This window comes from Vitis vinifera, chromosome 5, assembly GCF_030704535.1.
Source record: "Vitis vinifera cultivar Pinot Noir 40024 chromosome 5, ASM3070453v1".
NCBI lineage: Eukaryota > Viridiplantae > Streptophyta > Magnoliopsida > Vitales > Vitaceae > Vitis > Vitis vinifera.
Genome location: NC_081809.1, coordinates 16736360 through 16756818, shown reverse-complemented (window position 1 = coordinate 16756818; position 20459 = coordinate 16736360). Strand labels below are relative to the sequence as shown.

The 20459-nt window shown below is 36.4% G+C and overlaps 2 protein-coding genes across 2 annotated transcripts; one reads left to right on the top strand and one right to left on the bottom strand.

The window, feature by feature from the left end:
- The first annotated feature begins 3506 nt into the window (after positions 1-3506).
- LOC100264192 (kinesin-like protein KIN-12B) lies at positions 3507-13997 on the top strand. The gene is made up of 16 exons (XM_010652033.3): positions 3507-4064; positions 4769-4906; positions 4997-5080; positions 5181-5306; positions 5395-5454; positions 5552-5605; positions 5715-5807; positions 6277-6372; positions 6595-6740; positions 9536-9685; positions 9773-9902; positions 10020-11366; positions 11463-11561; positions 11665-11817; positions 11917-12717; positions 13493-13997. Exons 1-16 carry the CDS (start codon positions 3723-3725, stop codon positions 13802-13804), a joined length of 4131 nt encoding a protein of 1376 aa, XP_010650335.1. The 5' UTR covers positions 3507-3722; the 3' UTR covers positions 13805-13997.
- A 2262-nt stretch (positions 13998-16259) lies between these two features.
- On the bottom strand, positions 16260-19297 carry LOC100259005 (transcription factor bHLH77). The gene is made up of 8 exons (XM_002264933.5): positions 18078-19297; positions 17749-17985; positions 17598-17663; positions 17413-17481; positions 17251-17322; positions 16937-17158; positions 16773-16851; positions 16260-16685 (listed from the first exon to the last, which is right to left on the bottom strand). Exons 1-8 carry the CDS (start codon positions 19002-19004, stop codon positions 16648-16650), a joined length of 1710 nt encoding a protein of 569 aa, XP_002264969.2. The 5' UTR covers positions 19005-19297; the 3' UTR covers positions 16260-16647.
- Between the last annotated feature and the right edge of the window lie 1162 nt (positions 19298-20459).

The following is a 20459-nucleotide window of genomic DNA, read 5'->3' as shown; positions in this document are numbered from 1 at the left end:
GTTTCATTTTTAGAGTCATAGTTTCCTAGTGTTCAAAGATGATAGTTTTCCACTCCTTATTCTTATCATTTCATCATATTCATTATTTATGTTATTTCATCGCATGGGCTTTGTTATATCCCCCTTATCCAAAGTACTTCTTTCCCTTTGTTTAGTCTATCTCGAAGATTATCGCATCATGTGCTACGAAAAAATTTCTAGTCCTTCTTAGTTCTTTGGTATAGTTCACTTCGTTTCACTCATTATTTGTGTTTCCACTCATATTCCTTACATTCATGATCTTTCCTGAAAAGGGGTATATTTGTAAACCCTTCATTTTATCCTAGTAGCACATGCTATTCTCTATGCTTTCCTTCACTTCTTATTACCTTATAGTCATTCCTTAGTGGTTCATTGTCACTCATTTTGGTACTCATTTTTTAAAGCCACCTTTGAAGCTTCATTGTCGAGGGATTTTCATGGATCCCAGCTATGAACTTAGTTGCAACTTAGTTTAGGTCACCTAGCTACCTTTTTTAGGGTTTCAATCCCTTAGATCACTTAGATGTATTTTTAGGGTTAGATACTTTTTTAGGTCTAGTTCACTTAATTTTAGTTTAGGTTTAGCTCTCTTATTTACATTTAAGCTCATGTTCAACTCACATTAGCTCACTTAGATTCATTTTAGTTCAAGTTCAACTTCCTTGACAACACCTTAGCTTAGTTTCAACTCACATTAGCTCAACTAGTCACACTTTAGCTCAAGTTCAGCTCATTCAGTGACACCTTAGCTCATTTTCAGCTCATTGAGTTGCACTTTAGTATAGCTCACTTAATTTAATTTACTTAGTTGCATTTTAGGAATTTTCTATTTCACTCTAGTTTAGATGCACTTTAGGATAGTTCATTTGGAGACATGCTTAGCTCACTTTAATTAAGGCGCACTTAAGATTTATTCATTTTAGTTGCACATTAGTTCATTGCATTTAGGGACACTCTAACTTAGCTCATCTAGTTCCTTTTTAGATATTTTATCTAGTTACATATTAAGAATCCTTTTAGGTGCATTTTAGGACAACATTGCATGTCACCTTGTTTGGATTTTGCTTGGAGATTAAGTTTGATTTTTTAAAAAAAAAATTAAAAAAAAAATAAAAAATTAGTGGGTTTCATTTGAAGCTATTAATTAGTCATATGGTGACCTTTTGGATAAGGAAGGAGATTTATTTTGAAAGAAGGATTCACGACATTATTTTGGAATATTGATATTTAGAATTTAAGAAAGCAATAGAATTTTAGGAATAATGGACTAATGGAGATTGAAAGAGCCAGCCACAAAGAGATTTATTTTGAAAGGATGACTCATGGCATTATTTTGGAAAATTGAGATTTAGATTTTAAGAAAGCAATTGAATTTTAGGAAAGATGGACTATTAGAGATTGAGAAAGCCGACTACAAAGAGATTTACTTTGAAAGGAGGAAAAGGTGACACTCACATAGAGGAAGAAGAAAGGAAGAGAATTGGAAAAAAAAAAGATGTTTTAGAGGGAGAGACTCTTGGTGAAAGTCTTAAAGAGAAGTTCAAGTTTGAGGAAGACTTAGAAGGAGATTCAAGGCATTTGGAGGGGGATTGAAGTTACGATTTAGATATTTAGTTTTCTTTTAATTTCATCTTGATTTTTCTTGTTGTTTATTTCTTTTGATAATCCATGTTATTTATTACTATTTTTTAAATCAATAGTTGATTAGTTGTTTTAAGATATTTGATAATTTATGTTATTTGTTATTTAAAAAAAAATCAATAGATGGTTAATTATATGTTATTTATTATTTTTTTGAAATCAATAGTTGATTAGTTGTTTTGAGATATTTGATTATACAAGTTATTTATTTATTAAAATCAATAGTTGGTTAGTTATTTTGAGATATTAGATAATCCATGTTATTTATTACTTTTTTAAAATTAATAGTTGATTAATTGTTTTCAGATATTTGATAATCCATTTTATTTGTTTTTTTTTTAAAAAAAAAATCAATAGTTGATTAATTGATTTCAAATATGTGATAATATGATCATAAATTGAACTGATATCTCTAATCACTATCCCTACAACAAAAGAAATATCCAGTTTAGCACGTAGCATCGTATACATAAAGTTACCCATTGCAGAAGCTTAGAATATCACCTTAATGAAATCTCTCTCCTCAAATGTCCAAGGATACTAATCCTTAGAAAGACAACTCCAAATCTAAAGGATATATATAAATAAAATAAAATAAAATTCTTGGAGTCCTACATCATGCACTTAACCAAATGCTTGTAACTGCATGTGACATAACACAAATCTTCTATTCTTGTAGTCTCAATGGACCTTAATCCCAAGAATATATTATGCCTCTTCTAAATTTTCATCTATAACTAAGTAAACGACCAAATCTTGATTGATGACAATATCCTTACTTCATTCTAAATGAGTAGAATGTTATCTTCGTACAAGATCTTTGAACATCACCATGTTTCAGTGTCTTCTTATGCACACAAGGCCTTTTTGCCAAAAATGACTATCAAAACCTTGGTCATTGCTCATCAAAATCCATGGGATACTAACATCCCATTAAGATGAAACACTTGTATACTAGAAGTATCGAATATGACATGTGCTTATATTGTGGATCCATAATATCTTGTGCAAAAGTGAGACTATCTTCTAATATATTCTAATCTATATCACTTTTTGTTTTATTACTTATCATATAGTCTTCATCAACCAACAAACACCTTTTGATCATTCGGACTATAAAGCAATAACCTCAAAATTCTCTTGAATATCCTATAAACTGATATATCTCTTAAGAGGTAAGACACAATCTTGAGACATATCCCCAAAATCCTCTTGTTCTCAAAAACTATTTTTTTTCAAAATATTTTATTTTATAGTTCATAACTAGAAACTACACATAAAAACAAAATAAACAGAAACGTTTTTAATAATGTTCCTAAACAAAGAATATTTTTTAAAACAATTCTGAAAAATGTTTATAAATAGAGAACGTTACTTAAAGTAGTTTTGAAAAAATAGTTTTTAAACAACAGTTCTTGACAATATTTTTTTATTTTTCATATTTTTTTTGTGTGTAACATCTAGCTATTAACTATAAAATAAAATATTCTAATTACAAAAAAATTGTAAAATAATTATCATATAGTTTTTAGTTAAAGTAAAAGATATAATTATGTACAACTTCAAGCTAAAATGAAATGTGGAATACTTCAAAGTATTTTTTTTTTTTGCTTTGAGAAGATATGAAATTATGTATATGGGGCATCTTAACATTTTCCTCTTATCAAATCAAAATGGGCCTGGATTAGGCCTCTTTCCATAAGAAGGCCACATTGGATGGGGGATATAGATCGTATAGAGTGAAGCACAGATCTGCACCGTCTGATGGTTCGTGCCGGGACCCGCCTCCTCTGGGATGGAAACGCTCTTCCCAGATCCACACACAAATTCAAATAAAATAAGAAGGGCGCATCCCACACATGTGAATTATGACGTTGTGAACTTGTGATAATCCAATTCAAATTCTCCCCCTCTCTTCGGCTGTAACGGCTACATTTCTCTTTCCTCCTCGTTCTCTCTCCTTCTCTTTCTTCCTTCTCTATCGCTCTCTTGTCTTCCACACACACATACACGCTTACTCTCTCTCCTCTACTGTTTCTCTGTGCTTCTGTAGAGGAAGAATGAAGCACTTCATGCAACCAAGAAACACGATCTTGAGGGAGACAGACTCCCAATCATCATCTTCCTCAGCATCATCCCCAAACCCTAATTCTGTCAAACAGAGATCGGCCTCTCGGAAGCAAAAATGGTCCAAAGAGAACGCTCCGCCCTCAGATCTGAATACAATGGCCGATCATTCTTCCCCTTCCCTCGCTGCAAAATCCCTGCCCCCCTCAGGAAAGATCAGAAGCCCTTTGCCGCCGCGGCCTCCCTCTTCAAATTCTAACCCTCTCAAAAGGAAGCTCAGCATGGACACCGTCCCCGAGAACGCCGTTCCTGGGGCCTCTGATTCCGGTGTCAGGGTAAATTTTTCATTTTTTTTTTCTTTATCCTCTGTTTGGATGCGGGCAAAACCGAATCAATTCAAAGGAAATTTTTTAGTTTCAGTAACGTTTTCTGTTTCTTTCTTTCTTTCTTTCTTTTGGTGATTTAGTTTTCTAAGTTCTCTGAAACCCCCATTTCCATTTTTTCTTTAAAATTTACTTTGCCCGTCTTTGGCTGTTCAGCAAAATTATGCGAAAGGGGAGGAAAATTAGGTTTTCTATTTCATTTTTGTTGTTGTTTGGATTCCAAGAACATGAAAAGGCACTCATTTTTGTTGCCTAAAATACTTATTCTGTTACTTTCCTTCACGATTTGTTTGGATACTGAGAGAACTGAGGGCAATGAAGAAAAGGAAAGAAAAGATTGTTTCGAACTTTTCAATATTTTTATTTGATTTCTGAGGGGGAAACCCCACCTTAACTATACCATTCGGTTGCCTTGCTCAAAATCCTTTTTTTTTTTATAACTTAAATTTCCTTTTCTTTCTCTTCCTTTTTAAGATAAACAAATTTTTGTTTATCTTAGGTCCTAGAAGTTAGAGACTGATCTCACCTAAGCCAAATAGTTCCCAAGCGAGAAAAACACAAATCTTAGTTTCTTTGATTTGCACATTTTCTTGGGTTCCAAATGGAGTACAATTATAGTCCTTTGATTATTGGCATTCTTTATGTTCACTCATTAGGTAATAGTGCGAATGCGGCCACCAAACAAGGATGAGGAAGAAGGCGAAGTGATAGCTCAGAAAATGTCCGGTGATTCTTTGTCTATCCTTGGACAGACCTTCACATTTGATTCTGTTGCTGATGCAGAATCTACACAGGCAAGTTCTAATGAAGTGCAATTATTTGTGCTTTTCATGAATAAATGATTATTAATGTGATATGCTCAAACTTTCCACTTCATCGTGCAGTTAGATATTTTCCAGCTAGTAGGGTCTCCTCTAGTGGAAAACTGTCTATCTGGGTTCAACAGTTCAGTATTTGCATACGGACAGGTATCTTCCTATTCATCTTTCATTCGTTTCAGTTTTCATACCATTTCTGGAGACAATACTGATATTAGATTTCTTTGTGTTCTAAACTTAATTTGATTAGACTGGGAGTGGGAAGACATATACCATGTGGGGTCCAGCCAATGCCTTGTTGGATGAAAACCTTTCAAACAACAAACAAGGCCTAACACCACGTGTATTTGAGCGACTTTTTGCACGCATAAATGAGGTGATTTTCTATTCTATTTGTGTCAAACTAGTGGAAGTTTATATGAATATTGAGCTCATATAACATGTATTATAACATTTCATCACAGGAGCAAATTAAGCATGCTGACAAACAGCTGAAGTATCAATGTCGCTGTTCATTTCTTGAGGTTGAGTAATTTTGTAATTGGAACTAGTTCTTGTCCTTGACTTGTTGAACTTTGAACTGGCTCTCACCATTTAATGTCTGACCATTTGTATCTACAGATTTATAATGAACAAATCACTGATCTCTTGGATCCTAGTCAGAAAAACCTCCAGGTAGAAGGGTTCTATTGTATTTGTATTGTATCATAACCCAATGCCATAAGTGGCCTGGCCCTTTTACATTTCTTTTAATCTTTTTTTTTTTATTGGGAATTTCTTCCAGATAAGAGAAGATGTTAAATCTGGTGTCTATGTTGAAAATCTGACAGAGGAATGTGTTTGTACAATGAAAGATGTGACTCAGCTGCTGATCAAGGTTTGCATGAATAATTCACTATTATGATGCTTTTATAATATAATTCAAATGTGCATCATGGTCTGCCTTTTGTGGCTTTTATTCCAATGGAACTTCTATAGGGAAATGTCTCAGTAATATGTTTACAGATCTAGCTTGAAACTTCTGTTGCATACAAACCCTTGGCACAAAAAGAAATACCAGATTTACCTCACATATACAATATTTTCTAAACCTTTCTAGTGTCATATATTTCAATTGGTACTTCCTGATCTTTAACATTATTTTGAAATGATAATAGATAATTTCAGCATGCAATTATCTAAAAATATGCTATCTTTATTTATTTATTTATTTTTATATTTGTACTAAGAATTCACAATCAATATGCATGTGTTTTAAAATAAGATAATTGCACAAACTTTTTATCTTATTTTAAAAAGGGAATTTCTCAAACATCTCACTTATAATGACTGGATAAATAATGCAGGGATTGTCAAATAGGAGGACGGGTGCAACAAGCATTAATGCGGAGAGTTCCCGTTCTCATAGTGTTTTTACTTGCGTTGTTGAATCCCGTTGCAAGGTATTAGTTTTAGTCTTTTCTTTTTCTCCTGAGGAAGAGACAGTTGTGTTCTTACCAACTAAGATAGCTTAAATTTTTGTGGATCTTGCTCTCACTTGAATTCTAAGATGGTTGCAGCAGTTTCCATTTTGGTTTCACACATTTTTTATGCAATAGAAATTCTAAGAGTAAAATTTTTTATTTTTGTTCCATTTTTATTTTTTATTTTTTATTTTTACATAGAGCACATCAGATGGCATAAGCAGCTTTAAAACAAGTAGAATAAATCTTGTTGATCTGGCTGGGTCTGAAAGACAGAAGCTAACAGGCGCAGCAGGAGATCGCCTGAAGGAAGCAGGAAATATCAATCGATCACTTTCACAACTTGGGTATGAATTTTCATTTTTTGTTAAAAATTCATATTCAGGTTGAATTCTATCTTAGATTCCGAGCATCTGTGCTTTGATTTCCTGTGGTTAATTAATTAACCCAAAACTTCAATGCAACTGCATTCTGGACCCAAATTCATCCTTTCACAACTTCGTTATTAGTTTGGACTTTTTGTTAAGCATCAATTCTTTGATCTCCTGTAATTAATTTAAACCAATTGGTTCAATATTTGACTTCAATGCAGCATACACAGACTTTTCACAGTACTCTGGAAATCATGTTATGTTCTCAATTTAATGCTGTCTGCTGTAGCTTTAAATTGTATTATCCTGCCCTTGAACATATAAGTGCACTTGATTTGATTGATGCAAGAGATTTCTTTCCTTCTGTATTATTGCTGATGATGGCTCTTGTTAAATTAGCAAATGTCAATTCACCACAAAAGTGTCAAGCTGTGGCAGACATGGAAATGCAAAAGAAAGGGAAAAAAAAACACCCTGCTTATTAAAAAGTAAAGAAAAGGAAGAAAAATTTAAACAATTAACTGTGTAAAACAGAGGAGGGACCTGATAATAACACCAATATATCTTTCCTCTGTATTATTGCTGATGATGGCTCTTGTTAAATTAGTGAGTGTCAATTCACCACAAAAGTGTCAAGCTGAGGCAGACATGGGAACACAAAAGAAAAGAAAAGGAAAAAAAACCTGCTTATTAAAAAGTAAAGAAAAGGAAGAAAATTTAAAACAATTAACTGTGCAAAACAGAGGAGGGCCCTGATAATAACATCAATATATTACATTTTGCATAAACTACTAAGAAAAAGCATGTTTCCACAGGGACATAGTAGTAATAGTTCTCAATTTTCCATGTGGTGTTTTTTCATACTTGCATCTTTACAGAAAAAAATGGAACAATAAGATAAAATAAAAGCAAAAACCAAAATGAAAGGAGATGATAGTTTTGTTTAGATCCAATGCGCTGTAGTTATGATTTGAGTATTGGAGAGAGCAAATGCCAATATAGCCTGTGAATATCAAATACATATTGCATAGCCAGACCTCTTTTTACTGCTTGTTATAATTGTTCAGGATATAGGCATCACACTTTGTGAAACATAAGGAAACCACTGAACAATGTTGAGGAAACTATCAAGGACAATTATAAGAACCAACTCCTATTTCTGTTTCTAATTTTTTCAGAAATTAATAAATCTTTCAACCCATCATAGGCTGGCTCAAATGTTGGTTAGCTGGGATAAAATGGTGTAAAAATCTAAGAAAACCCCATTTGTTGAAATCATAGGAAATAGTTGGTTTTTGGCCTCTATTGGATGCTTAGTTTGAGTTATTCTGTCAAACAAACTCTAGCATCTTGGTTGGTGATATGTTGTATTATGAAACCATTGATGAAGAAATCATGAAAAACCATCATGTGGTTCATGTGTTGATTAGCTGGGATCAGATTCATGAAAATTTGAATAGAAAACCGTGGAACCCATAGGAAATAGTTAGTTTTTTTTTTTAATTATTATTATTATTATTATTATTATATATATATATATATACCTCTTATAGGTGCTTAGTTCTAGCTGTTAGCTGTAGCAATCAAGTTAAGTATCTGGGTTGATGAAAATTTTAATTTTGATGGTTAAACAATTTTATAGTGCTTCTGACTGGATATGATGAGAAAACTATATGAAACAAGTTTTTAAGGTCTGTCATTCTTTGATACTTTTATAGGAAGTGTGTGGGTTTTGCCCAGGGGAGTTAATAATTGACTAACTCAGAGGCCTGGTCCCACTACTATTATAGTAAATATTTTATAGTAGTATGCCTCTTTTGTTTTCTTGAAATACAGGGCAAATTGAAGGCAACTTCTTGGATTTTTTTTTTTTTGTGGCCAATTGATTGGGGTTTATTATATGTGGGAGATATAAAAAAATCATTTGATTTATTGGAGTTGGTCAATGGAAGAGATTTTCTGAAATAAAAAAGGACTAACTTTTTATATATCTCATATATTGATATGTCCGTTGTAAAAGTCTGGGTTTATATGACCATGATAAGTTAATAGTCAATTGACCAACTCCTAGGGTATGTTTTTAGTTACCCAGTTCAATTAGGAGAATTGTTGAATATGATCATGATAAGTTAATAATCAATTGACCAACCCCTAGGGTATGTTTTTAGTTACACAATTCAATTAGGAGAATTCTTGAAAATGATAAAACAAGTTATGTGTAATAAGCCTCATTCATTTCCTGGAAATTTATTATGAATTTTAATTGGTAAAATTGTTGGAATTTGTGGTGTACAAGAAGAGGTCATTATGGAGAAACCTATCTGTACTATATATTAGAGTGTGGATATTCTCTCTCTCTCCTCAATGATAGTGTCTTTCAAAAATAATTAACTCTAATAATTATGTTCCTCAATCTCTCCCTCTATTGCAATGTGTTCCTGAACCTATCTAACCTCATCATTTGAGACTCAATTCTTTGATAATTTAATTTTTCTAAATATTTTGTGAATGTACACATGCATAACAGGGACCAAGCCTCATTAATATTTAAGATAATGCTTATATGCATTTAGTTGGTACTATTTAGATTTTTGCTTTGAAATTTCTATGTTATTTTTCTCATGAATTTTGAACTAGTGTTAAATCTTTATTATTAACTTGATGTGCCAATTGCCATTAAAAGACTCTTCTAGAAAGTGCAAATATGAGTATATCTATGAGTATGTCAGAATAATTAATCTGCTAATTTCCATTGACTGTTTGAACAACAGGAACTTGATAAACATTCTTGCAGAAGTTTCCCAAACAGGAAAGCAAAGGCATATTCCCTACAGAGACTCCAGATTGACATTCTTATTGCAGGAATCTCTCGGTGGAAATGCTAAGCTAGCAATGGTCTGTGCTATTTCTCCAGTGCAAAGGTGATATTCTAAACCCTTCTTTCCTTAAGAATGCCTTCTTTTTCTCACTAACTTTGATGTCGAACCTAATACAAGCTAATAATGCAGCTGTAAGAGTGAAACTCTCAGTACACTGAGATTTGCACAGCGTGCAAAGGCAATCAAGAACAAGGCAGTTGTCAATGAAGTTATGCAGGATGATGTGAATTTTTTGCGAGGAGTGATACGACAGCTAAAGGCATATTCATTTTGCATTATTTGTTTCTTGATCGTCCATGCTAGTTAATTTATCATATTGTGTCCCACTAACTACATCAAACCTATGAAAATAATAATATATGTGGTTATTTGACAGGATGAACTACTTCGAATGAAGGCAAATGGCAACCAGCCAACTGACTCAAATGGAAGTTATTCAACAGGGTGGAATGCTCGTAGGAGCTTAAATCTCCTGAAATTTAGCCTCAATCGTCCAACAACATTACCTCATGTAGATGATGACGGTGATGAGGAGATGGAAATTGATGAGGAAGCAGTTGAGAAGCTATGGGTTCAAGTGGGTTTGCAATCAGTAAATGGTGAAGAAAACAGCAAAATTGATGCGGGTAAAATAGAAAATGTTCAGTCAGACTCACAATTTATGGCCTCTGAAGAAGGAATCATTGGGGAGCCTCAATCAAACATGTCCCAAAATGAATGTATTAAAGAAGAAGCATCTGAGGATACAGATGTTAATATGGAGGAAGAAATATCTGAACAAGTAGAAAAGCATGAAACGATGATTGTTGATTGTGGAGAACAAGTTAAAAACACCCAGAACAGCTCCCAGACTGATTTGCTAAGCCCTCATAATCAGTCAGAGATAAATGAGGATGAAAGTCAGATCCATTTAATTGTTAGTATGCCCAATGAGAACCCCTCTGAGCAGTTCACTGAGGAGAAAAAGCCTCTTGACTCCCCCGTCTGCAACTTGCCAAATGAGGAACCCCTAAGCAAGGTGGTGGAAAATAGTCCAACATGCCAATTCTCTGAATCTGTTGGTGCTGTTTCTCTGGGAATTTCAGAAGCAGAGGCTTCAAATGACTCTCCAAATGGTTTAATGGATGGGATTCCACCTTCTAACCTCAGCATAGTTCCATGTAATATATCCCCAGTTCTCAAGTCTCCAACTCTCAGTGTTTCACCTAGAGTCAGTAACAATAGCAGGAAAAGTCTTAGGACTTCATCAATGTTAACTGCATCCCAGAAGGATCTCAGGGATGAAAGTAAGCTAGATCCAGAGCCATCACATACATCTTTTGCAAAGTCCATGAAGAACAGCTCGGTGAATCCACTTTCTTCTCAATCAAATAAGAAATTTCTTGCATCTACAGAACATTTGGCGGCTAGTCTCCATCGTGGCCTTGAAATTATTGATGTTCATCGCCAGAGTTCAGCTTTGAGGCGTTCATCATTCAGGTTTTCCTTTAAACCTGCAGATACTAAGCCTATTTTGCCAGTTGATAAAGTTGATGTGGGCGTGCAAACTCTTCCACAAGAAAATGAGGCTCCAGAAGAAGAATCAGAAGCAGTTTTATGTAGTAATTGCAAGAGTACAATCCCTCAGGTAGAGCTTAAAGAGGCCTTTGAAAGTTCAAACCTACAGTTAGTACCTGTTGATGGGTCACAGTCTGCTGACAAATCAAAGAAGCAAGTTCCTAAAGTATGTCTAAACTCTGACGTTTCCTGCCTGCAATTTTTTTTTCTTTTTTTCACATGTTCATATGTGAAATTCATGAATTTATAATTTACCTCACAGGCAGTGGAAAAAGTCTTGGCTGGAGCCATTAGGAGAGAAATGGCACTGGAAGAGTTCTGCACAAAGCAAACTTCTGAAATAATGCAACTTAATCGTTTGGTATTGGTTTCTTTCTAGTCTAAACCATAGCTGACCATAGTCATACAAATTTTTGCTTGTCCTTCTGACTTCCTTTTCCCCTCTTCTTTTTCACCATTTACAGATTCAGCAATACAAGCATGAGAGAGAATGCAACTCCATAATTGGCCAAACACGAGAGGATAAAATTATTCGTCTTGAGAGCCTTATGGATGGTGTTTTACCAACTGAAGAGTTCATTGAGGAAGAATTAGTATCCCTCACACATGAGCATAAGGTATGCTATTGATTTTTGAGTTTGACTGAAAATTATTAGGTGTTCATTCCATAGTATTTCCTTTGTCTAAATCTGTGCAATGGCAACCTGGAATAACAGCTTCTGAAGGAGAAATATGAGAACCATCCTGAAGTTTTAAGGACAAAACTTGAGTTAAAGCGAGTTCAAGACGAGCTAGAACGGTACCGGAACTTCTTTGATATGGGTGAGAGGGATGTGTTGTTGGAAGAAATTCAAGATTTGAGAAGCCACCTACAATATTATATTGATTCCTCACCCATGCCTCCCCGAAAACGAAGTCCTCTTCTACAGTTGACCTATTCATGTCAACCCAGTTTAACTCCACCTTTGTTCACAATTTCGGAGTCAACTGGGGAAAGTGCTGAGGAGAAACTTGAGCAGGAGAGATTACGTTGGACTGAGACAGAGAGCAAGTGGATTTCTCTCTCTGAAGAACTGAGAGATGAACTTGAAGCTAGCCGATCTCTTGCTGAAAAGCAGAAGGTAGAACTGGACTCTGAGAAGAAATGTGCAGAAGAGCTCAAGGAAGCAATGCAGCTTGCCATGGAGGGCCATGCACGTATGCTTGAACAGTATGCAGAACTTGAGGAGAGACATATGGCATTGCTTGCAAGGCATAGGAAGATTCAGGAAGGAATAGATGATGTCAAGAAAGCAGCTGCTAAAGCAGGAGTCAAGGGTGCTGAATCTAAGTTCATAAATGCCCTCGCTGCAGAAATTTCAGCACTGAAAGTGGAAAGAGAGAAAGAGAGACGGTATCTTAGGGATGAAAATAGAGGCCTTCAGGCTCAACTGAGAGATACTGCTGAAGCTGTACAGGCTGCTGGGGAATTACTTGTGCGACTTAAAGAAGCAGAAGAAGCTGTTGCTACTGCTCAGGTGAGTTTTTATATTGGTTATTCAGAGTTGGTATTTTGTCACTGTGCACTTTTAATATTTATTTTTCTATCATTTAACTCCAAAGTTTGGCTTTTAATTACTATTTATACTAGCCTTTATCCAGTACTCATTCTTCTTTGATTGTGTAATGTATGTTCTTGCTTGTGCTTCTACAAGTGCACCCACGAATTTAGTTGTTTAAAATTTCATCTTACAAGAAGGGGGTAAAGTTATGGGAGCATACTTTTTGTGTAGGTTTTTCGGAGAACTCCTCATCCTTCTACTGTACTTATTCTTACTTACCTTAATATATTGCATTGTTGTCTCTCATCAAAAAAATAAAAGTTACTGGAGCATAGAGTTAATAATAAGTGTTCTGCTACATGATACGTTTCAGCTATTGTTTATTTTACAATTTGCTTATACATGGTCTGATTATGGATTCTCTGAGTCAGTTTATAACATTTTACAATTTCTATTGTGATTTCCATATCTTGCAGTGGTAAGTTGTTATTTGAAGATAATGAGACCCTTACACTCAAACATGTATACTGGACAACTTAGCATTTTACTTTTAATGCTTTACGTTGCTAGAGAACTTCACAATCCCAAATTAGACAAGCTTTTTAAATTGATATTTCAATGGACTTTAGATAACATGGTAGATTGTGTGAAATTAAATCCTATCAAACTAGTGAGTTTGCTTTCAGTGTATTCGGGAAATATGGTGATTTCAGTACTCGGTATTTCTATATATTTTTTCTTTAATTTGCAGAAGCAAGCCATGGAAGCAGAACAAGAAACTGAGAAGGCTTACAAACAGATAGAGAAATTGAAGAAAAAACATGAAAAGGAGATCAGCACGCTGAATCAGTTCCTTGCAGAATCTCGTTTACCTAAAAAAGCACTAACACCGACTTATGATGATTCTGAAATGGCTAAATATGATGCAGGGGAATCCCATACAGCATGTGATCAGCAATGGAGAGAGGAGTTTGAGCCATTCTATAATGGTGAAGACAGCGAGTTGTCAAAACTCGCAGAACCATCTTCATGGTTCTCAGGGTACGACAGATGCAACATATAGAAAGAAACAGTGGCAAAAATAGTGTATGTATAACAATTTCCATTTGTGTATCAGTTTTTGCTGGTTAGTACCAGTAGTTCTCACCAATTGTGAGGACCAACGTATTGGTTCTCTCTAGTTGTGCTTTGTATTCAAATTCAGATTCTTTGCAATTCATGAGAGTTGAATTGATGATTCTAATTCTTTTATTCAATCCTACTTGTTGCAAGCATCAAACTAGATGTTGGTGTTTTCGGGTTTGTGTGGTTTGAATTTTTTTGGGCTTGGGTTCCCAAAATTTCTGTTCCATCCGGAGGGGCCACCCTAGATTGTATTTATTATGTTATCCGTATGTTCAGTATTCCATCCAAAATGTGGTGGTGAAGGGGGGGAAGTGAGAAGATTGTTTGAGGGGATAGTGTGGAGCCCAGATGAAGAGAGGGAGTGTGGAGCCGTGTATGAATGTGTTGAGAAGAAATAATGATGTTTTTAAACTTAGATCATTTATTTGTTTGGTTTGGATGTCAATAGGATAGGGGGCAATCTTTCAAGTGGATGATACAAGTATATGGCCCTTGCTCTTTTGTGTTGTATAGGAGGCAAAAGCAGACAGTCCACAAGTACTCACTTTGGCAGCCTCCTGATATAGGAGTGGTTTTATAATTGTCTTTGGAGACCATAAAACAAGAAGCTTGTGGCCTTGTCCTCTCTGACATGTATCTATCCCTACCTGTGGACCATTTTTCTCCTCCAGAGGAAGAACCCCATTTCACTCCTACACACACACAACAGAAAAGCAAAAAAAAAAAAGAAAAAAAAAACCCATTTGGCTCATAAGCCCCCCCAGCCATTCATCACCCTACTGGGAACCATCAGAAAGAGAACATGCAAGATGGAGAGATATGGGCCTGAGAGTGAAAGTGACATCTACATTACACCATCCATTTTAGACAGAGTGGAATAGGAAAAATCTTTTACTCAACCTATAGAGCCTGTTTGGGACACAGAAAAAGAAAGCCCAACCCATGCTATGATTACCAAAACCAAAGAATTCATTTAAGTTGTGGCTCCCAAACAGAGAGAGTTGAATAATTATACGTAGTTAAAAGAAAAGGGTTGGTTGGTGAAACAAAATGATAGTTGTTGACACAGGCTTGTGTTTGATACCAACCCAAGTAAAAGCAGAGGAAGCTAGTTTAGAGGTGAAAGAAAGAGACATAAAGGTAAGGAAGGTGTAATGAAAGAAACAGTGACAGGCTGGTAAAATGGACCCCTCTAATCATCATTAATTATAACCCTCTCCCCAAACCAACACATTCCATCAATCTCTCCTAACTATACGACCCCATTTGCCTCTCTACTCCACTCTCTCTCTCTCTCTCTCTCTCTCTCTCTACATTTATTAGTTTTGGCGCGTGCCCACCGCTTTCAACGCAATGCAGTAAGCAGCCATTGATTTTTCATTAGGTCTGGGTGTTTATTGCATTGAAAATATTTAACAAACTGTCAGATGCAAATCACATCAAATCAAAATACAAATCTGGTAAATTCTGGGTGATTATTTCAATCTGCTCTACTGCATAATTAGCTCGGATGTCACCATCTCAAAGATTAGGAGGAAAAACACAAAGCACAACCAAAAACTACAGCTTCAACTGCTTTTTACCGTCAACTCTTTCTTTCATTTTGCTTTCCCATTGCAAATTTGTTCCAATATTTTACAAAATAGATTAAGTTCAGAAAAATTAAGTCTTATTTTTCTAGTGAGCAAAAGATGTAAAGATATTTTGTGAAGCATACATAGTACACTCTGAATCAGGAACCTTATCCCTTTTTTATTTTTTGTACAGTTTTGAAAGGGGACAGACAGGTTCCAGAATTCAGACCAATCCCCACTGTTAATGATCTCAGACTTGCATTCAATTTATTTATTTATTGAATCTAGAGATGGGATTATGATGGGCTTCGAGCAGAAACTGGATTTTCCTGACAGGCTTTGGTGCCAATTGCAGCAGGGTATCTACAAGTCAGAGCTTCACTATGGCCAACCCAGGCTTTTTTTTTTTTTATTCTCTGCCTTGCTCAATGCTATGGTGCTAAGTCCTAACTGTAGATCAAAATTGATATTTGGGTTCCAGCTCAAAACACAATCATTCCTAATCACCACTTGGACTTAACCCACCAATTTTGTCCCTACTAACACAGCTGGTTACAAATAAAGCACAGCTTTCTCTCCACGACTTACGCCACTTAACATTACATTATTTCCCTTGATTCCATAGTGGGCCCTTTGGTCAAATTTTTCCAGCTAAATATGATAGCAATATTTGTATATCACTATCATTATTGGATGGAAAGCTACTTTTTTTGCTGTTGAGCTTGCAATTGGCTGTTATAACTTAAAATAAGATTTTCCACATCTTTTTCTTTCTTTCTTTCTTTTGGCTTCTGCTGCTTTCTCTGGGAGAACAAAAAATTTAACAGCTGTAATCATCATATTCAATGAATTAATATGATAAAAATGTTTCAATGGTAAGGTAATATTACAACAAACAAGGTTTGGAAACAAACCTTCAATTAATACTACTCCCTTACCATGCTACATCTTACATTGTGGTCTTCTATTGAAACTTGGCACCACAGTTGCAATTAGTTCTAGGATTGATTTCACAATGGATCGTGTCCCAAAAGAATCAGTTGCAGAAATGATAGGGCAAAAAGAGAAAAATATCAAATTTAAGAGAAAAATGTCCTCTTTCTCAGAACTGGACATCTGTTGGAACCAGCAGCACCCCTCCCTTGTATATACAGAGGCCTCCCTAACTTGAGGCCTCAACCCAACTCAACACTGTGGCTAATGCTGATCATAACTCAATTTTCATCTGGGCTGCACCCATTGACCCTGCATCAACCAAAATGTCTGCTTAGAATTCCAGTTCACTCTCCACAAACACCGTATTTTATCTTGGTAGTCTCTTGTTTTTCTTACCAGGAAAGCCCTGGGGCTGATTCTGGCCTATTCCCATCTGAACAACGCTATGGAGTTCGTCCTCCCAAAACGTAGAAACCTGCAAGTAAATTCACATGCAGTGTTAAGCCATGCTTATGCAGGAGACACCATTGGAAGTGACTTGATCAAATTTACATCATTACCTGAGAGGCAGCTTCACCAAACCCATCAATGGAAGGCAGCATGCTTGAGGTGCGTCGTATCGCAGAATTTAAAGGGTTCACCGAGAAGGGGGTCTCTGTTCCATTAGGAATCCCATTCTGTAGAGATGGTCCTTGTTGGGGCTGGTATCCGTAGGGAAATGCTAGAGCTGAGGAATCCAATGGGTACATGGCTTGTGGCAATGATCCCCGCGATTGAAAGATCTGAAATTCGCAGGAGATACAACAATCTTATCCCACAATTCATATGGTTTCTTGCAAACATAAGACTCTATATGAAAATTTGACCAACTTACTTCCTTGGACAGAAGAGCTTCCATGTTGAAATCCATCCTTGGATTCACAGTTGCCAACTTCATAGAGAGAAACTGCAGCAAAAAAAAAATGCAGAAAGAGTGATGAGGGTGAGTCTGCAATCAAGATACAACAATGGTGGATTGAGGCTAATTTGAATTTACCTCAACCTGACGCTGCAAGGATTGCACATAGTTTATAATTTCGTCCAGCATAACTGCTTTCCCAGTCACCTGAAATGAAAATTCAAGCCCAATTCAGTGCTGACTTTTGCCTTGAAAATAGATCTTTCCAATAAAAATAAAATAATTGCTTAAAAGCTGCAGTTGCAGCAGCATGGAGTAAGCACCTTATTGCAGCCCGGTACAAGATCTTGAAGGAACTTCATTCTCTCACTGATTTTCTCTCTTCGGACCTGCCCAAGTGACAAACAGGACATCAATTGCAAAATAGAATGGTGATAATGAAATAAATTCCTGATGATTTCTTTTAGTTCATACTCTTTCAGCAAGACTATGGCTATCAGTAGCTTGACCCCTTCTGGCTCTAACATGGATGTAGTCCTTTGGAGCCTCCGGCGGCTTAGGATTATCCTTGCTTTGTTTTTGATTCCCATCCCCTGCAGATTTGGTACTCCCATTTGCCTCTGCCTTCGCTTTGGCAGCATCCTTTTCGCTCCCACTACCTTCATCTGGTTTGCTTCTCTTGGCATTCGATTCATCCTTGTCTGAGGCAACCTGAAATGCAGTGTTTGTTTGGTTTTCCATGGGAATTCTCAACAGAATTTTGAAATCAAAGTTTGAGGGGTTTGGTAGAAACTCGTATTTACCTTCGCATCTTTGGCAGAGGGGGATGAAGGGACTTCCTTGGCTTTGCCTCTGGGAATCGATTTTCTTTTTCTTCCATTGGCATCATTCTGGCCTTTTAGGCTGGTTTCCCCACCTGGGATCTGCTCAGAAACCGAAGATTCCTCGCGGGAATCTCCCAATTCTGTATTATCTGGGGTAGAAGACCTTGAAATTTTACCCAATTTCTTATCAGAAGCTGAAACTCCATCCTGGGGCGGCGACCTGTCCTTGAATTCTTGAGCACCCAGTTGAGATCCAGCAGCCTTGAAGGACTGGTTACTGGAGACTCTGGAGAGCTTACCAGTAGATGATCTATATGGCAGTTCAGTATCATTGAGGCCGAATTGGGCACTTAGGCCTGAGAAATTCCCAGTGCCAAAGCAGGAAAATCTCGCAGCCCTCTCGGCGAATCCGGGATCAGCTGGAAAGGGTGCCAGACTTGGATGTGTTGGTAAATGATTAGTGGGGAAATTGGTCCTGATCTGATGTTGCTGATGATCCATGATGGAGAGATTGAGCTTGGGAGGAGAATTCAATGGCGTGTTATAGCAAGAAGTGTTGTTACTGTTGTTGGTGTTGCCGTGGCCGCCTCCTCCAATGTAAGACTGAGGCGAAATCTCCCCGGAATTGCATATGCTCCCCAGTCTTCCAATCAATTCTCTGATGGCAATGCTATCCCCTGGCATGCCTCCCGCACTGGACCCAACCGGAGAAGACACAATGGAGCTCAAGGCGGACTCAAAGGGATCGCTCTGATCCATTGAGTTGTCCCAATTGGGATTCAGGAAACAATTTTGAACCGCTTGGGAGGAGCAATTCAGCTCATTGGATTGAATTTCCATACCTAAATTCCAGTTGGGTGGAGTGATGCAGTTGCCTTCATTCATGAACAACCTCTCCTTTTCCATCTTAAACACCCACCCAAAACACTCACAAAAAGAGAAAGCTCTGGAAAGCAGGATTGCGGTCGTTTATAATTAGAAAGAAAAAGGGCAAAATACAAGATGTTTGAGGTTAAAAGCAAATGATGATGATGGTGCTATTGTTCTTCTATGTCACTCAATTCAGAAAGAAAAGAAAAAGGAAGGAGAAGGGTGTGTGAGTAGAAAGAAAAGCAGGAGGGAGGAGAAGGTGTGAGAAAATGAGGAAAGTAGAGAGGAAGCAAAGAAAGATAAAAAGAAAGAGAGATGTCTCTTTGACCTTTTTATTTCTTTCTTTTTTTCTCTCACTTTTTAAAAACAATAATATTAAAAATCAAACCTCTGCCTAAAACTCCGTAATAGACGGTGAGGGGTTGTAATGCCGGGCCTTGAACGTCAAACCAGCTACTGTCTCCTTCTCTTTTGAAATTTTTATCTCCCCCATCCAACCTTGAAAGTTGAAAGAAGAGGCCCTTGATATGACAGAGAAACATAGAAAGAAAAGAAAAAATTAAATTTATTTTTTCAAAAAAAAAAAAAAAAAAAGTTGGGTGTCGTAGAAAATCAAAATATGGTTGTGGGCTTAAAGGCACAAAGCACACCAACTGTTTTGTCATATGATGGAAAATTATCAATCATTAACACAAAGTGGTTTATTAATTTACTATTTCTTCTTCTACTTACTTGTCAAGAAGTAGTCACCAGGTGGGTGGGGGGAGAGAGATTGATTGTGGGTTCTTTTTTCTGTTATTATTGTTGGGACCTGTTTGGGTTGGTCTCAAGAGCATTGGGTTTCTCTCAGAAATTGAATTTTCACTTTTTATTAATCCAAAAAGTTTGTGTCAAAATCAGTAGCACATTTATAATATGGAAAACATCTCAAGGGAGAAATTCAAAAAGTGAGAAAGTGAAAAGGATTGAGTCATTTTCTAGATGGTATGACAAGAGGAATGGAATTAGGTTATTTTGTTGGGGGTGTCCAAACACATGGTAGAAAAAAAGGGGGGGGGGGGGGGGGCAATGGATTTGTATATATGAGCAAGACGTGTAAAGATGGGCTTTCTTGTCTTCTTATTACTTGGTTTGTATTTTAATAATTGTAATTATTAATTCTGGGGTCGTTTTTATACCAATTCTTTGGATTATTTTTTTAGTTAGTGCCTGTGATTGGCTTTGATGGGCACATGCCCAGAGGGAGAGAGAGAGGGAGAGAGAGAGAGAGAGAGAGAGAGAGAGAGAGAGAGAGAGGGTGTTTTTGTCAGATTCAGGGGTAGATTGTGGAATATTAATAAAAAGGAGGAAGAGAGATGAGAGATGAGAGATGAGAGATGAGAGAGTGGGCTACAGGCTACACCTAAATATGATATGAGTAATTGGGTTAGTTGGTTGGAAAACCGAGGTAAATATCAACCACTTTAACCATAACCATTTCAGATTCCACTT